Raw genomic sequence first — 22,222 nt, 5'->3', positions numbered from 1 at the left:
ATTTTGATAAAAATATAAGTTTTTAACTTAATTTATAACAATATCAGATTAATTAGGTACCATTTATCTAAATTGCTATGATTTTGTTTTAATAGTTTAAATATCAGAAGTCAAAATCATTGTTGTATTATTACTCATAATTGTTTTGCAATATGTAAATCTCTGTTAACCCGAAATACAAGATGGGTTATTTTGAGATATGAAAATAAAGCAAACGTGATTAAAGAACAATAATAAACTAATTAAACAATATTCTTACCTGGTGTGATCCAGTGATTAAAGAACAATAATAAACTAATTAAACAATATTCTTACCTGGTGTGATCCAAAGCAATCGTGCTGATAACGTGTTATGAACAAGCCTAATAGCAAGAAGATGAGAAGAATAATTGGGAGAGAAGGAGTTGTTTAGTATTAATGGTGCATCTTTTACATCAGAATACATTGAGTATTTATAAGAGGAAAAGACTTGAAGAACAAGGTGGACTATATTAGGAATTGATAATCATAATATTATTAATTAATATACGTTAGTAAAGAAACTGAATGAACAGTTGTTAAGGGTATTAAGGGGATTTCAACACATAACACATAACACGTGGTTGCTTCTTAACGTGTTTGAGAAGCGCTTGTCACACGCATCTTGTAATCTCAGAACATAAAACCCTAAAAACTACTGCACTCTGAACTTACACCCACACTGACACACATATGGAGAGATGAGACCTGGTGATGGTTTCCGCGTAGCGATGGCGTTGGTGATTAGAAACCCTAGCCGTTCAACCCATTTCAAGAAACAAATCGTGAGAGAAAAAGACGAGTCGGAGAATCAAGAGAGATGGAGATGGTTGTTGAAGACGGCAGACGCGGCGGAGGCCATTCTGTGTGGGCAAATAAGGAGGTAGCGATGTTTTCGGCGGCGGCTAGGGTTCAATTCCGACCACGGTAAGTTTTCAGTTCCGATTGGGTTTAAGACTTGCAGATCGGCCGGCAATCCTCTTGGCCCTCGGGTTAAACCTGTGGTGATGGTCTGGTGACTGTGACCGCTGTAGGTTCTAGGGTTCCGGCGAGGGTACCGGTGTCTCTCATCGGACGATCTAGAGACAGAATGGGAAACTTGAAGTCGATCTCGAACAACCGCACCGTCAGAGACTTGAACCAGTGTTCCGGCGAGAATTCAGGTAAGCTCTTTCATGAGATTTCATATAGAATCTTATTATATATAAAATGTGGTTGTATTCCTTAAAGTACTTTGAAATGGCTGTCACCCAATCTACCCATTATGAGCTACCTTGATATATTTTGTAACTTACATCTACAGTTGTGTCTTTTTGAAATTTGCAGGTTTCATATTCAAAGTATTATCCACCATTATGGTAAGTTGAATGTTTAGAATAAATTAACTTTGGAACTTATATTTTATATTTTGTTTAAGGAAAGTACGACTACATGGCTTAGAAAATTCTATACTTCCTTACAGGTTTAAAATGGTTTTCAATAAGCAAAGGCATAGATAAACGAGGTAACAGGTTGGAAGAAACTAGAGTGCAGAATGGTTCAAGTGTCGGCGTAGGCTATCTCGACATTTGCATAGGCTACGCCGGGTTATTTTTCATTTGATGTGTTCGCACGTTTAAAATTTAATCAAATCTTTTATGTGTTATGCAACTATACTAATGCTTTTGCACCTTGATTTCTTGACGCACCGGTTGATGATGGCTGTGAATTATTTCATCTGCTTTTTTTAACTCTCAGAAGGCTGGTGGGACAATTGATCTTGAACCTTGTCTTACACATACGTCAACTATGGAACCTAAACTTGCTCTTGTGGTTGTGGAACGCACCATGACTACTAGAGCCGTAGCTTCGGTATTATATCTTTCATCTTTTTATGCATCTCATTCATAAGTATTCATCAGTAACTCATCTACTTGTATGTTATTTTTATTATCTACATAATAGTAATTGTGCAACAAAATATAATATTTCAATTATAGCCATCAAGTTGAATATGAGGAACCTATAATTTATAATGATAATTAATTACTTACTGTAGGATATTATTCATGTATATTTTCAAATATATAATATTAGAGTGTCATTTCAAAACTCATCTTGTTCTTCCACTTATGCATTGTAATATTGTATTATTTTTTGTTTATCTATCTCAATTCTCAGTTACATGTTCATAGAAAAGTATACTGCTTATATTAATAGTCTTTTTTCTTCATAGAATGCGCTTCGTCAACAAAGATTTGTGCGTGAAGTTACATTACAGTACAACCTTTGCAATGAACCTTGGTATACCCTTTTCTTTTCTCATTCTTTTATTGACCCGTTACATATTCACAGATCTATATTCTTTCAGTATCTCACGATCTTGTCAACTAGGGGTGCTCATAAACCGTTAAATCCAACTGGATTGCCCTGACCACAGTAAATCTGCTGGTTCAGGCGATTTAAAGAACTGAGTTTTGACGGTTCAACTACGGTTTGGAACATGGAACCAGTCGTTTAATCTATATTATTGTTACCTTTTCATTTTTGGAGTATGGAGTTATGTATATGTAATATGTATAATATTTATGAACACTCTTTATCGTTATAAAATAATTTAATAGAAGCTAAAGGTCGTGGAAAAACGGAAAACCCATTCAAACCGCTAAAACCAAGCCCTTTGCCTTTTTCAAAAACCGTAGTTTGCGGTTGGGCCCAGATTTTTCGTCAAAACAGGCCAAAGTAGAGTGCACAAATCGTTTTTTAGAACCTACAACCGGGTAGGAACCGGGTCCGGGTTTAGTCAACAAAGTCAAGAACCGGGTAGGGTAGGAACCGGTTACGGGTACGTTTGGGTTTTTGACTGGTTTGGCCGGGTTTTTTTTTTTGGGGGGGGGGGGGGGGGGTTTGGCCGGTTCGGTTTCTTTGGTTACACCTGGGTCTGGAACTGGTATGTACCCACATGTTGGGTAGGGTAGGAACCGGTTCCATGTCGGGTCCGTAACAGGGTTTTTTGTGTATCTTTAGGCCAAACCACTGCCAACACCGATATCATCAACTACTCATTCCTCAACTGCATATTATTCGACTAACGTATGATTTTTTAATGTATATTTGTGTGTTTGAAGGATTAAGTATAGCATAAGTGCCATAGCAGACAAAGGTCTGAAGAAGCCTCTATTTACCTCTGCTCGGTTGAAAAAGGGCGAAGTTCTGTACCTGGAAAGTCCTACACGAAGGTACCACGCCAGTATCATGTTGTACTGTAACGTGACTAACGTCTAACTGAACCGAATCAATAACAAGTTTTTTCGTGTGTGTTTTTGTGAAGGTTTGAGCTTAATAGTATACGTTTTTTATTGGGCCATGTTGGCAAGGGATGCTTCTTTTCTTAGGTTCTCTCCAAGATATTTTTTGTTGCATTATCTGCATATTGCATTATTAGCTATTTATATGAATCATAAATAATTAGATGATAAATAGTGTTAAAGTGTTATAGGAAGGGGATGAGTACTTGTCATACAAAGAGACCTGGGATTGCAAGCTAGAGTCTCGAACCTGGTGGCCACATAAAATTAATGCAACTGGATTTAGAAGGTATGTAAGCTACCAACACATACATAAATGTGCATATGTAATAAGGTGGTGATTATAATTCAAGTGTTGGTTGTTTTTTTCCCAGATTGTGTAGAGAACATAGATGCTCAAAAGGAGATGTTTCAGGTAGATGTTTTTACAATGGCGATTTGTCTAGCAGATTACAGTTGCATTCTATAACGGAATATACAAAAACGAACTACCACAAAATTTTATACGGTTCAACGCTTATTGTGTAGAATATAAGAGCAAATGATGTTTCTAATTAGATCACATAATGTAAACCACCACTACAAGAACAATCTTCAATGATGATTTAGCAATTCAATTGGCTTGAATGGTTTTCCGAAGCAAAACTATTAGTTACATGTTATCAAACCGAGAACTATTCGGTTTAGCGCGCCGCAACGCGCGCATGGCATAAAACTAGTTATTTATAACAATGAACATAATTTCAGTCCGCTGGTTTTTTTAGTTTGCAATTGATCAATCCCTATATATAGAATAGATGAATAAAACCCAAAAAATAATTGAAAGACAAAATGTCTTTTATCCCTGTATCACACAATTAAACAATCTAGATACTTCCAGACAAGCATATTTTCACAGGTTATATATACTTGATAAGAACATACTAATGAGTGAAGAATGCAATATGGAATGCAATCTCACAATTCTTAAACAGTATACTTTTTTCAATTAGATGAAATTAAAACACCCCCAAATATCGATCATGTAAAAAATGCAAGAAACAACAAGTGAAACACCATCTCAAGTTAGATGTTTTAACGATTAAGAATCTTTGACAAGAAAGTAATGTCTAGCACAGCCTGTTATACCTTACTATCTACTATCCAAAAACACCAACAAATCTTTGATGGATTGTAACACCCCGTCCCGACTAGGGCTAACGTGTCACTGATACAGTATACAGAATTCAATGCATCATTTCATTAAAATAAAAGCATTACTTTATTTCAAGAGTGAATTGCAAGTTTTGTCCTTTATCTTTGGGCCATTTTACAAGTTTTGTCCTTTATGTTTAAATTTGACGAGTTTTGTCCTTTATGTTTAAAAATCAAGCACGTTTTACCCTTTGGGCCTTAAAAATCAAGCACGTTTTGTCCTTTATGTTTAAAAATCAAGCACGTTTTGTCCTTTATGTTTAAAAAATCAAGCACGTTTTGTCCTTAAAAATCAAGCACGTTTTGCCCCCAAAGGGTAAAACGTGCTTGATTTTCAAACATAAAGGACAAAACTCATCAAATTTAAACATAAAGGACAAAACTTGCAAAATGGCCTAAAGATAAAGGACAAAACTTGCAATTCACTCTTATTTCAATAAAAAAACACAAGTCATGGTAAATTTTTATGAAAATTCCTGTGAGTCTTTTATTCTCCCTAGCCCTTTTCCAAGTCTTCCTTGATTTTCTTGTAACCTAACGTACATAAAAGATTACTCAGTGGAACAACAACTATAAAGCGTATGAATTCTTAACAATATCTATGTAACAACCAATATACATAGCACATACAGTTAGCCACATTCGGTGAGTCACAATTCGGTAGTTCGGTGCGTAGTTAGTTCACATTCGGTGCGTCACATAGTCACATTCGGTGCGTCATATAATGGCATTCGGTGAGTCATATAATCATATTCGGTGCATCACATTCGGTAATTCGGTGAGTCATATTCAGTATTTCGGTGCTTCGTATTTCTATTCGATAACAAACATTATAACTATATCCATATACATATATCATATCACATAATCTTAAAGATCCCAAAGGCATATAAAAACGACTTTAAGTTTCCGACAACGAGGTTGCGAAAATCTAAATTCGTACACATAAGTTGCTTAGAGTCCGTACCTTAATTGCGATAGGAAGGCCGTAAGTAACCCGCACGAGAGGAATAAATGTTGCAAATCCTACAATTATTTTCACAACTTAATTTCTAATAAATAAATTACGTGATGTTTGGCCTTTGAAGAACAACAGTTTACAACTTATTATTCATTTTAGTTTTTGAAATTTTGGATAAGTTCCTTTTTATTTTACTCAATATACAAACGAGAATCTATAAGCTAATTGTTTTATCTTTATACATTGAAAATTAGTATTTGTATTTAGAAAATAGAGTGCCTATCTTGAAAATTTATTCATAACTTAGTGCTTAAATAAATAAAACAAATAATGGTTTATATAATAAAAATGAGTTTTACTAAATATTAAATAAAAGAATGATGGATTTAAAGTCAAGGCCAAACAGAAGCTAAAAAGAAACATGGACAAAGTGAATTTAGGGACTGTTGTCTTCTCCAACAAGACCATACAGAACACCCCTTCTAATACAAAAAAAAAAAAAAAAAAGATGTGCATTCAAAAAGAAACATATTTGATTTAATCAGACGGTAATTATGACTTTCGTTTCGGAAACATGACGAATAGATGGATAGCATCCATACCTCAATCAGTTCGATGGTTACTGGTTTCGTCGGAGTACTTGCGGCGGCGGCGGAACTTGACAAAAGGGGCCGATTTGGGGTGAGGAACAGAAAGGTGAGAGGCGTGTTCGTAACGAGTAAGCACCACCTCTACTTATAGGTCTCCAGACGCAGTTTATCGCTTAGGAATCTCGTCTAATTTAGGCCGATGATTGAACTCAAAATAGGAAACTAAGACAGCTTGAAAACGCGTGACCGAATCTCGATTTTTCTTGGTTCGAGATGGAGTTTGTTTGGCAAGTCATCCGTAATTGATTCAGTGATTAGCGGATGACGGATTTTACGTCGGAAAAGTAAGTGAACGTAGAGGGGAGGGATATGGGCAGTCAAAGGAGTTTCTATAAAATGTTCCAATTTGCCCCTGGACTTTGAAAAACGAAATTACAAAACTCATCCCTAACTTAAAATTTACAAAACCCCCCCCCCTCCTTTTTTTTCCTTTTAGATGGTATTACCAAAGTGAGTTTACTTTTATAAAAATAAAAAAATTAATTTCGTTCATAATGATTTTTTTGTAAAGGTTTTAAATGTGTCAATTAAATAACATTTAATAACATATATTCTAGGATTTTGAAAATTGGGTTATTACAATTACTATCTCCTTAAAAATAATTTCGTCCTCGAAATTTCACAATGACATAAATCAATCAATAATCAGAAAACGATAATCAAAAGAAATTATTTATTGAAATCAAACGATGTTTTATTCCACGATCAAAGAAATTCAAAATAAGAAAAAAAACAGTCTCTAAAAGCAAAGACAAGAACTCAAATTAAGAAAGGTTTCCTTTAAGGTTCTCGACCAAACACATCATATCTGTGGTGTTTCTTAGCAAGCTCTGTTGGTTTATTATCAGCGGTTAAAGCAAACACTCTTCCGCCGGTAGTGCGTGGTACTGTGTTTGCCCCAGTAGCAGGTGTATCAGTATTCTTCCCAGTGTACTTAGGTGGATGTGGGCAGTCCCTGGATAAATGTCCGGGTTGTTTACATCTAAAACAACCTCCTGTGAGTTTGAGGCATACGCCATCATGCGGTCGCCCACATTTGTTGCATAAGGGGCGAGATTGCTGCTGGTTTTGCGGAGGAGTAGTTTTACTGTTTTGAGAACCCCCATGTTGGGTCCCATTGTTCCGATTGGAATTTGACTTTTGGTGTTCAGTGGTTGGGGTTTGGGAAGAGGATTGTCCAGTGATCAGGGTGGGATTATTCATGAGGTTCCCACCGTATTGCAGTTTCATTGACTTATTTGCAATTTCAAGGTTTTGTACTGCATTTGCTACTTCAGTGACATCTTTAAATTCTTGATTCACAATTAACCATTTTACCCTTTCACATAGAGCCCATTTAAGTTTTTGGGCCTGTGCAGTCCCAGCCTCAGATCCAGCGAAACTAGCAAGCCTTGTGAACCTTTCCATGAATTCTGACATTGGTTCATCTTCTCTTTGCTTAATCGATGCAAACTCCCGAATGTATTCCTCCCTGAATGCAACCGGAAAATATTGCTGGTAGAACAATGTCTTGAAACCCTCCCATGTGAGTGTAGCAGCAAATGTATCACCACCTCTTGAGCGTTTAATAGTTCGCCACCACGTTTGGGAGTTGTCTTCCAGCTTGTAAGCAGCCAATCTTGCCTTGAACTCATCACTCACTCCCAAGGCTTCAAAAATTTTCTCCATGTGATCAATCCAATTTTGTGCTTCTATCGGTGTAGCACTAGAGCTAAAGGATCGGGGATGTTGCTTTAGAAATCTTGAGAGCCATTTGTGAATGTCAACAATAGGCGGTGAAACAGTCTCTTTCTCTTTCTTGGCTTTGGGTGGCGAACGGGGTGGGGTTGGCGAACGAGGTGGTGTTGGCGAACGGGGAGGTGTTGGCGAACGAGGAGGAGTCGGAGGCGCCTTGCCGTTTATTTCTTCACGCATTTGTTGCATGAGGTTAGGAAGTAACTCGGCATACATGTTTTGGGTGATGGTTTGCGTCAAATTAGGGAGTAGTCCTTCGACAGCACGTTGGACTGCGCTGTTAAGGTCGCGACGCCTAGACGATGTGCTCGAACTACGTCGACTAGTTCTTCTAATCGGAGGCATCTACAAGAATAGTGTACGATGGTGATGACAAATTTAAGAGGACATATTCCAAACCCGGTCCTACCCATTGCCTCACAGGTTTTTATTTATTTATAATTTTTTAGAAAACGATTTATCGACAGGAAAGAGCCTGGGCTCTGATACCATAATTGTAACACCCCGTCCCGACTAGGGCTAACGTGTCACTGATACAGTATACAGAATTCAATGCATCATTTCATTAAAATAAAAGCATTACTTTATTTCAATAAAAAAAATACAAGTCATGGTAAATTTTTATGAAAATTCCTGTGAGTCTTTTATTCTCCCGAGCCCTTTTCCAAGTCTTCCTTGATTTTCTTGTAACCTAACGTACATAAAAGACATATGCACGCCTGAGTAAAATCTTACTCAGTGGAACAACAACTATAAAGCGTATGAATTCTTAACAATATCTATATAACAACCAATATACATAGCACTTACAGTTAGCCACATTCGGTGAGTCACAATTCGGTAGTTCGGTGCGTAGTTAGTTCACATTCGGTGCGTCACATAGTCACATTCGGTGCGTCATATAATGGCATTCGGTGAGTCATATAATCATATTCGGTGCATCACATTCGGTAATTCGGTGAGTCATATTCAGTATTTCGGTGCTTCGTATTTCTATTCGATAACAAACATTATAACTATATCCATATACATATATCATATCACATAATCTTAAAGATCCCAAAGGCATATAAAAACGACTTTAAGTTTCCGACAACGAGGTTGCGAAAATCTAAATTCGTACACATAAGTTGCTTAGAGTCCGTACCTTAATTGCGATAGGAAGGCCGTAAGTAACCCGCACGAGAGGAATAAATGTTGCAAATCCTACAATTATTTTCACAACTTAATTTCTAATAAATAAATTACGTGATGTTTGGCCTTTGAAGAACAACAGTTTACAACTTATTATTCATTTTAGTTTTTGAAATTTTGGATAAGTTCCTTTTTATTTTACTCAATATACAAACGAGAATCTATAAGCTAATTGTTTTATCTTTATACATTGAAAATTAGTATTTGTATTTAGAAAATAGAGTGCCTATCTTGAAAATTTATTCATAACTTAGTGCTTAAATAAATAAAACAAATAATGGTTTATATAATAAAAATGAGTTTTACTAAATATTAAATAAAAGAATGATGGATTTAAAGTCAAGGCCAAACAGAAGCTAAAAAGAAACATGGACAAAGTGAATTTAGGGACTGTTGTCTTCTCCAACAAGACCATACAGAACACCCCTTCTAATACAAAAAAAAAAAAAAAAGATGTGCATTCAAAAAGAAACATATTTGATTTAATCAGACGGTAATTATGACTTTCGTTTCGGAAACATGACGAATAGATGGATAGCATCCATACCTCAATCAGTTCGATGGTTACTGGTTTCGTCGGAGTACTTGCGGCGGCGGCGGAACTTGACAAAAGGGGCCGATTTGGGGTGAGGAACAGAAAGGTGAGAGGCGTGTTCGTAACGAGTAAGCACCACCTCTACTTATAGGTCTCCAGACGCAGTTTATCGCTTAGGAATCTCGTCTAATTTAGGCCGATGATTGAACTCAAAATAGGAAACTAAGACAGCTTGAAAACGCGTGACCGAATCTCGATTTTTCTTGGTTCGAGATGGAGTTTGTTTGGCAAGTCATCCGTAATTGATTCAGTGATTAGCGGATGATGGATTTTACGTCGGAAAAGTAAGTGAACGTAGAGGGGAGGGATATGGGCAGTCAAAGGAGTTTCTATAAAATGTTCCAATTTGCCCCTGGACTTTGAAAAACGAAATTACAAAACTCATCCCTAACTTAAAATTTACAAAATCCCCCCCCCTCCTTTTTTTTCCTTTTAGATGGTATTACCAAAGTGAGTTTACTTTTATAAAAATAAAAAAATTAATTTCGTTCATAATGATTTTTTTTGTAAAGGTTTTAAATGTGTCAATTAAATAACATTTAATAACATATATTCTAGGATTTTGAAAATTGGGTTATTACAATTACTATCTCCTTAAAAATAATTTCGTCCTCGAAATTTCACAATGACATAAATCAATCAATAATCAGAAAACGATAATCAAAAGAAATTATTTATTGAAATCAAACGATGTTTTATTCCACGATCAAAGAAATTCAAAATAAGAAAAAAAAACAGTCTCTAAAAGCAAAGACAAGAACTCAAATTAAGAAAGGTTTCCTTTAAGGTTCTCGACCAAACACATCATATCCGTGGTGTTTCTTAGCAAGCTCTGTTGGTTTATTATCAGCGGTTAAAGCAAACACTCTTCCGCCGGTAGTGCGTGGTACTGTGTTTGCCCCAGTAGCAGGTGTATCAGTATTCTTCCCAGTGTACTTAGGTGGATGTGGGCAGTCCCTGGATAAATGTCCGGGTTGTTTACATCTAAAACAACCTCCTGTGAGTTTGAGGCATACGCCATCATGCGGTCGCCCACATTTGTTGCATAAGGGGCGAGATTGCTGCTGGTTTTGCGGAGGAGTAGTTTTACTGTTTTGAGAACCCCCATGTTGGGTCCCATTGTTCCGATTGGAATTTGACTTTTGGTGTTCAGTGGTTGGGGTTTGGGAAGAGGATTGTCCAGTGATCAGGGTGGGATTATTCATGAGGTTCCCACCGTATTGCAGTTTCATTGACTTATTTGCAATTTCAAGGTTTTGTACTGCATTTGCTACTTCAGTGACATCTTTAAATTCTTGATTCACAATTAACCATTTTACCCTTTCACATAGAGCCCATTTAAGTTTTTGGGCCTGTGCAGTCCCAGCCTCAGATCCAGCGAAACTAGCAAGCCTTGTGAACCTTTCCATGAATTCTGACATTGGTTCATCTTCTCTTTGCTTAATCGATGCAAACTCCCGAATGTATTCCTCCCTGAATGCAACCGGAAAATATTGCTGGTAGAACAATGTCTTGAAACCCTCCCATGTGAGTGTAGCAGCAAATGTATCACCACCTCTTGAGCGTTTAATAGTTCGCCACCACGTTTGGGAGTTGTCTTCCAGCTTGTAAGCAGCCAATCTTGCCTTGAACTCATCACTCACTCCCAAGGCTTCAAAAATTTTCTCCATGTGATCAATCCAATTTTGTGCTTCTATCGGTGTAGCACTAGAGCTAAAGGATCGGGGATGTTGCTTTAGAAATCTTGAGAGCCATTTGTGAATGTCAACAATAGGCGGTGAAACAGTCTCTTTCTCTTTCTTGGCTTTGGGTGGCGAACGGGGTGGGGTTGGCGAACGAGGTGGTGTTGGCGAACGGGGAGGTGTTGGCGAACGAGGAGGAGTCGGAGGCGCCTTGCCGTTTATTTCTTCACGCATTTGTTGCATGAGGTTAGGAAGTAACTCGGCATACATGTTTTGGGTGATGGTTTGCGTCAAATTAGGGAGTAGTCCTTCGACAGCACGTTGGACTGCGCTGTTAAGGTCGCGACGCCTAGACGATGTGCTCGAACTACGTCGACTAGTTCTTCTAATCGGAGGCATCTACAAGAATAGTGTACGATGGTGATGACAAATTTAAGAGGACATATTCCAAACCCGGTCCTACCCATTGCCTCACAGGTTTTTATTTATTTATAATTTTTTAGAAAACGATTTATCGACAGGAAAGAGCCTGGGCTCTGATACCATAATTGTAACACCCCGTCCCGACTAGGGCTAACGTGTCACTGATACAGTATACAGAATTCAATGCATCATTTCATTAAAATAAAAGCATTACTTTATTTCAATAAAAAAACACAAGTCATGGTAAATTTTTATGAAAATTCCTGTGAGTCTTTTATTCTCCCTAGCCCTTTTCTAAGTCTTCCTTGATTTTCTTGTAACCTAACGTACATAAAAGACATATGCACGCCTGAGTAAAATTACTCAGTGGAACAACAACTATAAAGCGTATGAATTCTTAACAATATCTATGTAACAACCAATATACATAGCACATACAGTTAGCCACATTCGGTGAGTCACAATTCGGTAGTTCGGTGCGTAGTTAGTTCACATTCGGTGCGTCACATAGTCACATTCGGTGCGTCATATAATGGCATTCGGTGAGTCATATAATCATATTCGGTGCATCACATTCGGTAATTCGGTGAGTCATATTCAGTATTTCGGTGCTTCGTATTTCTATTCGATAACAAACATTATAACTATATCCATATACATATATCATATCACATAATCTTAAAGATCCCAAAGGCATATAAAAACGACTTTAAGTTTCCGACAACGAGGTTGCGAAAATCTAAATTCGTACACATAAGTTGCTTAGAGTCCGTACCTTAATTGCGATAGGAAGGCCGTAAGTAACCCGCACGAGAGGAATAAATGTTGCAAATCCTACAATTATTTTCACAACTTAATTTCTAATAAATAAATTACGTGATGTTTGGCCTTTGAAGAACAACAGTTTACAACTTATTATTCATTTTAGTTTTTGAAATTTTGGATAAGTTCCTTTTTATTTTACTCAATATACAAACGAGAATCTATAAGCTAATTGTTTTATCTTTATACATTGAAAATTAGTATTTGTATTTAGAAAATAGAGTGCCTATCTTGAAAATTTATTCATAACTTAGTGCTTAAATAAATAAAACAAATAATGGTTTATATAATAAAAATGAGTTTTACTAAATATTAAATAAAAGAATGATGGATTTAAAGTCAAGGCCAAACAGAAGCTAAAAAGAAACATGGACAAAGTGAATTTAGGGACTGTTGTCTTCTCCAACAAGACCATACAGAACACCCCTTCTAATACAAAAAAAAAAAAAAAAAGATGTGCATTCAAAAAGAAACATATTTGATTTAATCAGACGGTAATTATGACTTTCGTTTCGGAAACATGACGAATAGATGGATAGCATCCATACCTCAATCAGTCAGTTCGATGGTTACTGGTTTCGTCGGAGTACTTGCGGCGGCGGCGGAACTTGACAAAAGGGGCCGATTTGGGGTGAGGAACAGAAAGGTGAGAGGCGTGTTCGTAACGAGTAAGCACCACCTCTACTTATAGGTCTCCAGACGCAGTTTATCGATTAGGAATCTCGTCTAATTTAGGCCGATGATTGAACTCAAAATAGGAAACTAAGACAGCTTGAAAACGCGTGACCGAATCTCGATTTTTCTTGGTTCGAGATGGAGTTTGTTTGGCAAGTCATCCGTAATTGATTCAGTGATTAGCGGATGACGGATTTTACGTCGGAAAAGTAAGTGAACGTAGAGGGGAGGGATATGGGCAGTCAAAGGAGTTTTTATAAAATGTTCCAATTTGCCCCTGGACTTTGAAAAACGAAATTACAAAACTCATCCCTAACTTAAAATTTACAAAATCCCCCCCTCCTTTTTTTTTCCTTTTAGATGGTATTACCAAAGTGAGTTTACTTTTATAAAAATAAAAAATTAATTTCGTTCATAATGATTTTTTTTTTGTAAAGGTTTTAAATGTGTCAATTAAATAACATTTAATAACATATATTCTAGGATTTTGAAAATTGGGTTATTACATGGATCACACAGCAGCTAGCTTCAAATCTTTCCATTTTCTTTCACTTTGTATCGATCCTGATTAACTTTAGACAGGTGTAAACCAGGAGATAGAGCCTGTGAAATCAGTCAAACAAAAATAGGTTAAACATTGAATCTTGTATGGACTGAAAATTCTCGAATTCGGATAAGCGATTGTATACATTTAGTTTCAACTGAAGACTTCTAAGCGGCTTATTAGGTTTTCTTGGTGGTTTCTTTCATGTCATCGCAATGAAATCCTCCTCAATTTCCTTACGCGATAGCTGGATTGAAAATTTGGGTCTTTCTTCCTTCTTATCAAGGTTCCTTCTGGGCCTCATTTTCTTCGATCTCTCAGCTTCTGCATTGATTCCTCCGTCAACCCCATCTTTTGAGCGAATCACTGGCGGTGGTGATAACAATGAGGCTTTGGGTGTCAACTTCTTCAAAAATTTGCATTTTAAAGGTTGGGAGTTCTCTTCACCTTCATTTGGGGATGAAGAAGCCTTGATCGGAGACGATGATGAATTCATCTCAAAATCTAACTTCTTTTGCAGATCATCCGTGGATCTAGGGTTGTCCTGCAGAAGGGTTCTGGTTAGCCTCACCAGCATCTGAAGATTCATCTTCAACCACATGCATTGGGCGAACTGCATCAACTTTCATGCACCTCAGTAGATGTTGTTTCCCCCACGTCAAGCCTGTAGAGAAAGTGAAATTGTGTAGGTGTTTAGTTCGCTCCATCCACAAGACTTGAATGTTGTAGCTAGTATACTCTTGGAGATTTTTGTGCTTGAAGAGGCATCGGGAACTAGGGTTTTCTAATCTCTGTGATTGTGTGATATTTGCGCAAATCATTATATGTGCAATACCAATACTAAACGGTGGCGTATCATGGTGGTTAGGCGAACTTTAAGTATAAACGTTACACGTTTTAGTGTAGATGTTACACTTACTTGTAAATAGTAAACGTTACATTTAAGTGTAAACGTCACACTTTTTAAAATCACTGTATATGCCAGAAAACACTAAAAGGTGGCGTATCACGATGGCTTGGAAAATTTTCATGTGTAAACGTTACATCTTTAACTATAGATTTTGCACTTATCTATAAACGTTACACATTTTTAAGTGTACATTTTACACATAGTTAAGCTGGTTTAACACATAGTTAAGCTGGTTTAGGAAACTCAGAACATAAGCTTTTGTAGGTCCCTCTCGGAGGATCGAGAACAAACCTAAACCTTGTTATACTAACCCACTAGCGAGTGCGGAATCCAAGCTAGCAAGCAAACCGGGATGAAGCAAGTATCAACACAAACACACAAAGGTTCACCGATTAACACAACTTGTATTAATGCAAATGAAGGTTTCGGTTACAAGCACAATGTTTACAAATCTAACTTGCAAACTCTCAAAGTGTGTGTGTGTGGTTCCAGACAGAAAGCTCTCAACTTATCTCTCTATCTCTCGGGTGTGCACAATCAGAACTGAACTAACACATACACTGCATGGGTATTTATACCCAGCTCATGATGTCTGGTCCGAAGGATCCGATAGATGGTCCGAAGGATCATCTATCGATGACAACGTAATCGAAGGATCAGCATGGACCTCGAAAGATCACCTTTCGAGGTCTATCAATCGAAGCCTATCTTTCGATGCCATCGAAGGATCTACAATATCCTTCGATTGGCTATCCTTCGACACAGAGCATCATCTTTCAACATTTACCAACTGTTGTCCAAGTCAAACCGGAGGATGGTTGACTTGGTCAACTTACAAGACTGACAAGGACATCGTTTACATCGTGACCGAATACAGACAAAGTACAGACACAAGTGCACCAACAAACTCCCCCTTGGCTGTAGCTTTGTCTTTATCTTCTATAGTTGTAGACTCGTCTCGAACTTCGATGGTCTTTGGTCTTCGAGTTCTCAAAACTCTGATGTCCTTTCAAGTCTTCAAAGTCAGAGGATCTTCAAAGTCTTCACGTCTTGAAAGCAGAGAGTGTATCAACAAACTACCCGTATCGTGTAGGAAGTGTGTTGACAAACTCCCCCTTAACATAAGCTCCCCCTTGAGCTATGCTCGTGAATGACTTGATCTTTATGAAGTGAGATCCTTGTGGTGTTGATGGTGGCCAGCGGCAACTCGATCATCTTCATCTTTTGAGCGCCTTCTCGTCGTGTCTTCATTCCAAAGCTTGTCATCGACCATGTTCTCCTAGCCTTTAGAATCTGCACATGCAAGAAATCTAAACGCATAATGAGAACAACTGCTTGGAATTGTTAGCATAAACAAATGACACACGTATGACCATGTCACAATCAAACACCGTCCGACAGTTTGAAAGTTTAATAAATTTGCCAATTTTAGTCTTTAACTTTCAAACATGCAAATTTTTGACCGTTTATGAAGATTTAGTCAGTTCGGTTTTCAGTCAGGTTTCAGGTAACGAAGACTAGAGCTCCAACATCGTACGATCGAAAATAAAGCAGAAATAAAATCTTTTTGGCTTTTATAAAGTTTATATTAAAACACACACCTAAAATCTTTTTGGTATTTTTGAAATTAAAAGACAACAATTTAAAATCCTTTGAGTGTTATCAAACGACATCACCGCTAATGTCGTACTGATATGCACCAAACGACGAAACTGTTTAAAAGAAAAACAATAAAAGTTAAGCAGTAAATAAATATATACAGACATTCTTTTTGCGAGTTTCGAGGGTAAGAGAATCATATCAGTGTACGGTCATGCCAAAACACTCTTGTTGTTTAGTTAGTTAACATTAAGATAAGCATCCTATAACAATTATCGGTATTGTTGTCCACTTAAGCTCAACTTATCAGATGTAATCATGGCGAGGGGATACGTTAAGGTATGATTTATACTTACCGATCGGTGTTCATCCACATCACGACACATTCCCGTATCAAGGTATGCACGAGAATTCATCTTACCGGTGAGTATACCGATTATCATCTGTTTGACCGTATAAGATGTGAGATACTCACTTATTTTGATTTGAAAACAAGCCCTATGTGATATAATCACTTATTGATGAGGAACTTGATTTTCATATGCATGAGGGCACAGGTGCAAGTCCGTGAACAGGTCAGTACTTCCGTACAGCAGAGAGACGAACTTGACACCCGGATAGTTGTGATATTTTATCACTTATTTGATATGGACATGTGATTGTTTATCACTTATTGAGGTCGAATGCAGTATGTAATATGTACACGTATGTATAGTATCATGGAAGATCTAGACTTGCGTCCCCGTTATTTTTCGGTAAAAGATACAACCATGATACCCAGATGATAAGCAGCATAAAGACCGAATATCTCAGAACCTCGGCAATCTATCAAACGAAATTTCGGTACTAAGACCATATGCCAATGAATGGTTCCCACCTGGTCTTCAGTCGATTAAGATTTATATCACCCTGCACACTTTAAAATGATTGTGAGCCTACCGATACATCTTATATAGAGCTGCTTATCGTTTTTCATTTAAGGTTTAAAGAGGTTTGGATAGACCACTGATGTACTATCATTTTCTCTTTTGCTCGCCAGGAAACTCATTTTTGCTTTTCTATTGTTTTTGTGTTTTTGAAATTTTTCGATGTTTTTGGATTTTCATATTTTTTTGAATTTACTTCCCCTAAAATCAATAAACTAAGATAAATTTAAAAAAAAAAAAGGGGGAATTTGTTGAAAGTGGTCGGGGAATTTTTTGAATTTAAAAAAAAAGATTGTAGGTCCGGGTTTCGGGACCGAAACCGTGATTTTATGTTTATGTTCAAAGATGGAAGAGATAAGAGAGATGATAAACAAACAAACTTTGTATTAATCCGGTAGTAAACATTACAAGTCGGCCCGGTTACATGACAACCGAACTAATACCAAAGAAGTATACATCCGGGGAGAAACCAAGTGGTGATTTCTCCCGGTGAGGTCTCAAACCTCCTATCACTCTCTTGCACACACTTGTGCTCTCTCTCTTGTGTTGCAAATGACAAGGTGTTGGTATTTATACCAAACACAGGTTGCACGGTCGAAGGATTAAACTGACTGGTCGATAGATCATCTGTCGACCATCCAGCTTTCGAAAGATACACACATACCTCGAAGGATGCCATATCCTTCGAGGTCCATCTTCAACCTTCGATGGATATCTTTCGAGCTCATCGAAGGATATACAATCCTTCGATGCCTTATCCTTCGACACCAACATATACAACCATAATTTGTCTAGCAAACACACACGGTCAACCGAATAACCCTCTCGTTTGACCACTTCAAACGAGCGGGTCTATACACGTTCGATAGACCGTTTCACTAACTATTACAAATTCAGCGTAAAATAATAACTAATCTATTCGACAAGCATCGGACACAAAATCTGCATCAACAAATTCCCCCTTGTCCGTTGCTGTCGAATGCTGAAAATGCAACTGCAATCATCGATCTTCAGTCAAGTAATCATCTTCTCTGTGAAAACAAATTCCCCCTTGACCAATGATCCAGGTAAGTAGTATCTTGATGTTCATTGTATAAAACTTCCCCCTCAAAGTACGCGTATCCAAGTCGAGTGTTGTGCAATTTCCTCAAAAGGCTCAATTGACCGATCTTCCGCTGATCTTCCAATACTCCAACCGGCATTTGATAAGGGTTCCATTCTATAACAACTGCATCAAGTCTTGATCTTTAAGCATACCTATGATTGCGTTTAGAAATTTACCGAAGAAATTCAACATATGAAAAATTTTTATCCCCCCATTTCTTTGGTAAAATTCCTAAACCTTAACAGATTCTTTCCACTTCAAAGAAACTGTCGTCAAATGTTCACCAATTCCCTCCACTGAGCGGAACTGTCGTCAATCTTCATTGAATGACGAGCGGAAGCGAACATACCGTGTTGTTTTTGGCCCATAATAGTCGCGTTACCATTTTTGTCATTGCATCGGTAACCGTGACTACCCCACAATTTTCACACATCAAGTTTTCATCATCTCTTGTTTTCATCATGCTGCATCACCCCGCGCGCTCCCAAATTCATACGAATTTTGACGTTGACATTTAGAAGCGCGGTTCAAATCAACTTCACGAACACCCGACCCCACTTGTAAATCGCCCCAATAAGTAGTGTCGGCCCATGTGCTTCAATTATTGTTTATCGTTTTCACGGCACAGTGCACCTTCAATAAGCCGCCCAAATGACTAATAAATATTGTTTTCATGGCCCAATGCACCGCCCCAATAAGCCAATAACATTTGATGGTTTGTTGATGTGCACCACCATGTGACCAAGTTGTTTGTTGTTTGTGCTACTGTTTCGATTCAAGGCCCAATTGAATTCTTTATACAAAAGGCCCACTAGTCAACAACCCTAACTCCAAGATGCAGCCGACAATCCCACTTTGTCTTATCCACTCTTCACTTTCCTCGATACACAACAACATCCAACATTCCATTTTACAATCTCTCTCCTCAAAAGTCAACAACCCTAAGCATTAAAAGCATCACAGCCGCCATTCACAGCAGGTGATATCTTCGAAGCATATGGGTCTTTCGATACATAAACAGCTGGTAAAAATCATCTTCATGTCTGACTTCATGTGTATCCTTCGAATATCAGATGATCTTTCGAGATAAAGCCTCATATTGATCCTTCGAAGAATAGATGATCGTTCTAAACCACCGTTTGATCTTTCGAAATTGTTTTGACCCTTCGAGATTGTTAAGGAATAGAGATGATCTTTCGAGATCTTTCTTGATAACCCTTCGAAGCCAAAGCAATGAACAGGGGTAATCTTTCACGAATATCAAGATGATCTTTCGAAAATAGTTGGGTTGACCCTTCGAGAAGCTACTTTGACCTTTCGAAGTTTTTGATCTGACCCTTCGAAAATGAAAAATGACCCTTCGAGAAGGTGTTTTGACCTTTCGAAGTTGTTGTGGGTGGAAGTTGACCTTTCGAATTGAATGGCTGGCCTTTCGAAACAGAAACCTGATCTTTCGAAGTTCTTCACATCTTTCAAAACATGAAGATGTGAAGAACATCAAGAACATAGCAACCTGGGTAATCTGCAGATTCGATGAAAACACTTGTACACGAATTTTGATGAAGAAAACTTGAACTTTTAGGAGAAAAACATAAAACCCAACACTCGTTTTATAACAGATCTGAATATTCGGGTCCAGATCTGAGTTTTTCTCATTTTCACCATTTTTACATCTTGAACAAAAACCCACAAAAATCACAGATCTAGAGCACATGTGACTTAGTAAACGGTTAGTTTTACTAAATCGGGCACCATGGCTCTGATACCACTTGTAGGTCCCTCTCGGAGGATCGAGAACAAACCTAAACCTTGTTATACTAACCCACTAGCGAGTGCGGAATCCAAGCTAGCAAGCAAACCGGGATGAAGCAAGTATCAACACAAACACACAAAGGTTCACCGATTAACACAACTTGTATTAATGCAAATGAAGGTTTCGGTTACAAGCACAATGTTTACAAATCTAACTTGCAAACTCTCAAAGTGTGTGTGTGTGGTTCCAGACAGAAAGCTCTCAACTTATCTCTCTATCTCTCGGGTGTGCACAATCAGAACTGAACTAACACATACACTGCATGGGTATTTATACCCAGCTCATGATGTCTGGTCCGAAGGATCCGATAGATGGTCCGAAGGATCCGATAGATGGTCCGAAGGATCATCTATCGATGACAACGTAATCGAAGGATCAGCATGGACCTCGAAAGATCACCTTTCGAGGTCTATCAATCGAAGCCTATCTTTCGATGCCATCGAAGGATCTACAATATCCTTCGATTGGCTATCCTTCGACACAGAGCATCATCTTTCAACATTTACCAACTGTTGTCCAAGTCAAACCGGAGGATGGTTGACTTGGTCAACTTACAAGACTGACAAGGACATCGTTTACATCGTGACCGAATACAGACAAAGTACAGACACAAGTGCACCAACAGCTTTACTATCTGAATTTAAGTTGTGAAATTATCCTTTATATTAAAGTTAATTGGTAACGATTTTTCTTAATATTAATATTGATAAAGAGTACAAATATAGATTGTTGGCCTTAATTGTTTGATCAAAGTTTGATTAGAAGATACGGGTCGAAAGTGTAAATAGTTTAAAGTTAGTTTAGATGGCGGTTACAAAAGACAGGGACTAAAGGTGGAAAACCAGAAAATGATAACCACCACCCCAAGGGTTGCGAAACCCCTTGGGTCACACCTGTTGGATCATCGGCTTCAAGGGAAAAAGGAAGAGACACATCGGTTTGAACTTGTGGATAAGAATCAACATACCTCTTCATATTCAATTACAACCACAAGATCCTATAGACGCGACTATTCGTGAAAGGACACGTCTCTACACTCACACCGATTGAAGTTTATAAATAATTAGGTTTTTCAATTTGTATATTGTATCTTCTATCAATCAGATTCAATTGTTCAGTTTCAATACAATTGCATATTAGGGTTTATCCCTCTCTTCTTGTTCTTTGTTCGATTGTTACTTTGTTCTTGATTGATGGGTTGAATTGATGGTCTCATGGGATATATATTGGTATTAGAGCCAAGGCTCAAACAAAAAGGATCATGGGTTCAATTCTTCAATCAAGGCAAGGGTTTCGCGGTTTGGAAGAATCATCTAAGGGAAGGAGGAAATCATCGGGCGTACCGATCATATTGGTGCGGGTCTGAATGGAGGAAAGAGCAGCCGGGCGACAGAAAAGGTAAACAGTACGCGCAGGGGAAACCATCCTTCGTTCATGGAAATCACCGGTTAACAAGTCTCCCAAGAAGTTGATCCCGGATTCTCCTACAGTTAAAGACACTGGGTTCAGAGATTGCCCAAGAAGGAGAAAAAGATACAGAGATGGAATGGAGGATAACATCACAAAGGTCAATCACAAGAGACGGCGTTCGCGTCGGAATCGCCTAAGGACTTGCAGGGTTGAAGATTGTTGATGGAATCATAACGGGAACATAATGGTTTGCACAGTCATATGTAGACATGGATGAGGCCGCAAAGTTTTTGGTGTAGTGTATGACGAAGGTTGAAGACACCAGGATTATAGTTTGCCCAGGAAGAAGCATTCAATGTTCAAGACTCAAACTTGGATCAACAAATATGGGGGTGATTGTTGGCCTTAATTGTTTGATCAAAGTTTGATTAGAAGATACGAGTCGAAAGTGTAAATAGTTTAAAGTTAGTTTAGATGGCGGTTACAAAATACAGGGACTAAAGGTGGCAAACCAGAAAATGATAACCACCACCCCAAGGGTTGCGAAACCCCTTGGGTCGCACCTGTTGGATCGTCGGCTTCAAGGGAAAAAGGAAGAGACACATCGATTTGAACTTGTGGATAAGAATCAACATACCTCTTCATATTCAATTACAACCACAAGATCCTAAAGACGCGAC

The 22,222-nt window shown here is 37.9% G+C and overlaps 2 protein-coding genes and 2 long non-coding RNA genes across 8 annotated transcripts; 1 reads left to right on the top strand and 3 right to left on the bottom strand.

Moving 5' to 3' along the window:
* The first annotated feature begins 659 nt into the window (after positions 1-659).
* LOC110923485 lies at positions 660-3,984 on the top strand. Of its 5 annotated transcripts, none has more exons than XR_004885418.1 (9): positions 660-1,181; positions 1,345-1,376; positions 1,481-1,522; positions 1,756-1,869; positions 2,234-2,301; positions 3,126-3,236; positions 3,329-3,392; positions 3,489-3,594; positions 3,680-3,984. It is a non-coding gene; the product is annotated as an uncharacterized LOC110923485 (long non-coding RNA). The 5 variants fall into 5 exon arrangements; XR_004885416.1 differs by having other exon boundaries at positions 660-945; positions 1,053-1,181; positions 3,329-3,594; positions 3,680-3,980; XR_004885415.1 differs by having other exon boundaries at positions 660-945; positions 1,053-1,181; positions 1,481-1,869; positions 3,680-3,978.
* An 848-nt stretch (positions 3,985-4,832) lies between these two features.
* Positions 4,833-6,421, bottom strand: LOC110923289. The gene is made up of 3 exons (XR_002583928.2): positions 6,063-6,421; positions 5,467-5,525; positions 4,833-5,033 (listed from the first exon to the last, which is right to left on the bottom strand). It is a non-coding gene; the product is annotated as an uncharacterized LOC110923289 (long non-coding RNA).
* Positions 6,422-6,890: 469 nt separating this feature from the next.
* Positions 6,891-9,933, bottom strand: LOC118488934. Its single transcript, XM_035986374.1, has 3 exons — positions 9,586-9,933; positions 8,992-9,050; positions 6,891-8,535 (listed from the first exon to the last, which is right to left on the bottom strand). The coding sequence occupies exon 3, from the start codon at positions 8,187-8,189 to the stop codon at positions 6,891-6,893; it is 1,299 nt and encodes a 432-aa protein (XP_035842267.1). The 5' UTR covers positions 8,190-8,535; positions 8,992-9,050; positions 9,586-9,933.
* Positions 9,934-10,343: 410 nt separating this feature from the next.
* LOC118488956 lies at positions 10,344-13,471 on the bottom strand. Its single transcript, XM_035986403.1, has 3 exons — positions 13,109-13,471; positions 12,514-12,572; positions 10,344-12,059 (listed from the first exon to the last, which is right to left on the bottom strand). The coding sequence occupies exon 3, from the start codon at positions 11,712-11,714 to the stop codon at positions 10,416-10,418; it is 1,299 nt and encodes a 432-aa protein (XP_035842296.1). The 5' UTR covers positions 11,715-12,059; positions 12,514-12,572; positions 13,109-13,471; the 3' UTR covers positions 10,344-10,415.
* Positions 13,472-22,222: the final 8,751 nt, after the last annotated feature.

Source organism: Helianthus annuus, chromosome 17 (assembly GCF_002127325.2).
Source record: "Helianthus annuus cultivar XRQ/B chromosome 17, HanXRQr2.0-SUNRISE, whole genome shotgun sequence".
Taxonomy (NCBI): Eukaryota; Viridiplantae; Streptophyta; class Magnoliopsida; order Asterales; family Asteraceae; genus Helianthus; species Helianthus annuus.
This window is presented reverse-complemented; position numbering and strand designations above follow the sequence as displayed.

Excerpts from the sequence above, each read along its gene's own strand:
- LOC118488934 (XM_035986374.1), bottom strand. The coding sequence starts at position 8,189 with ATGCCTCCGATTAGAAGAACTAGTCGACGTAGTTCGAGCACATCGTCT.
- LOC118488956 (XM_035986403.1), bottom strand. The coding sequence starts at position 11,714 with ATGCCTCCGATTAGAAGAACTAGTCGACGTAGTTCGAGCACATCGTCT.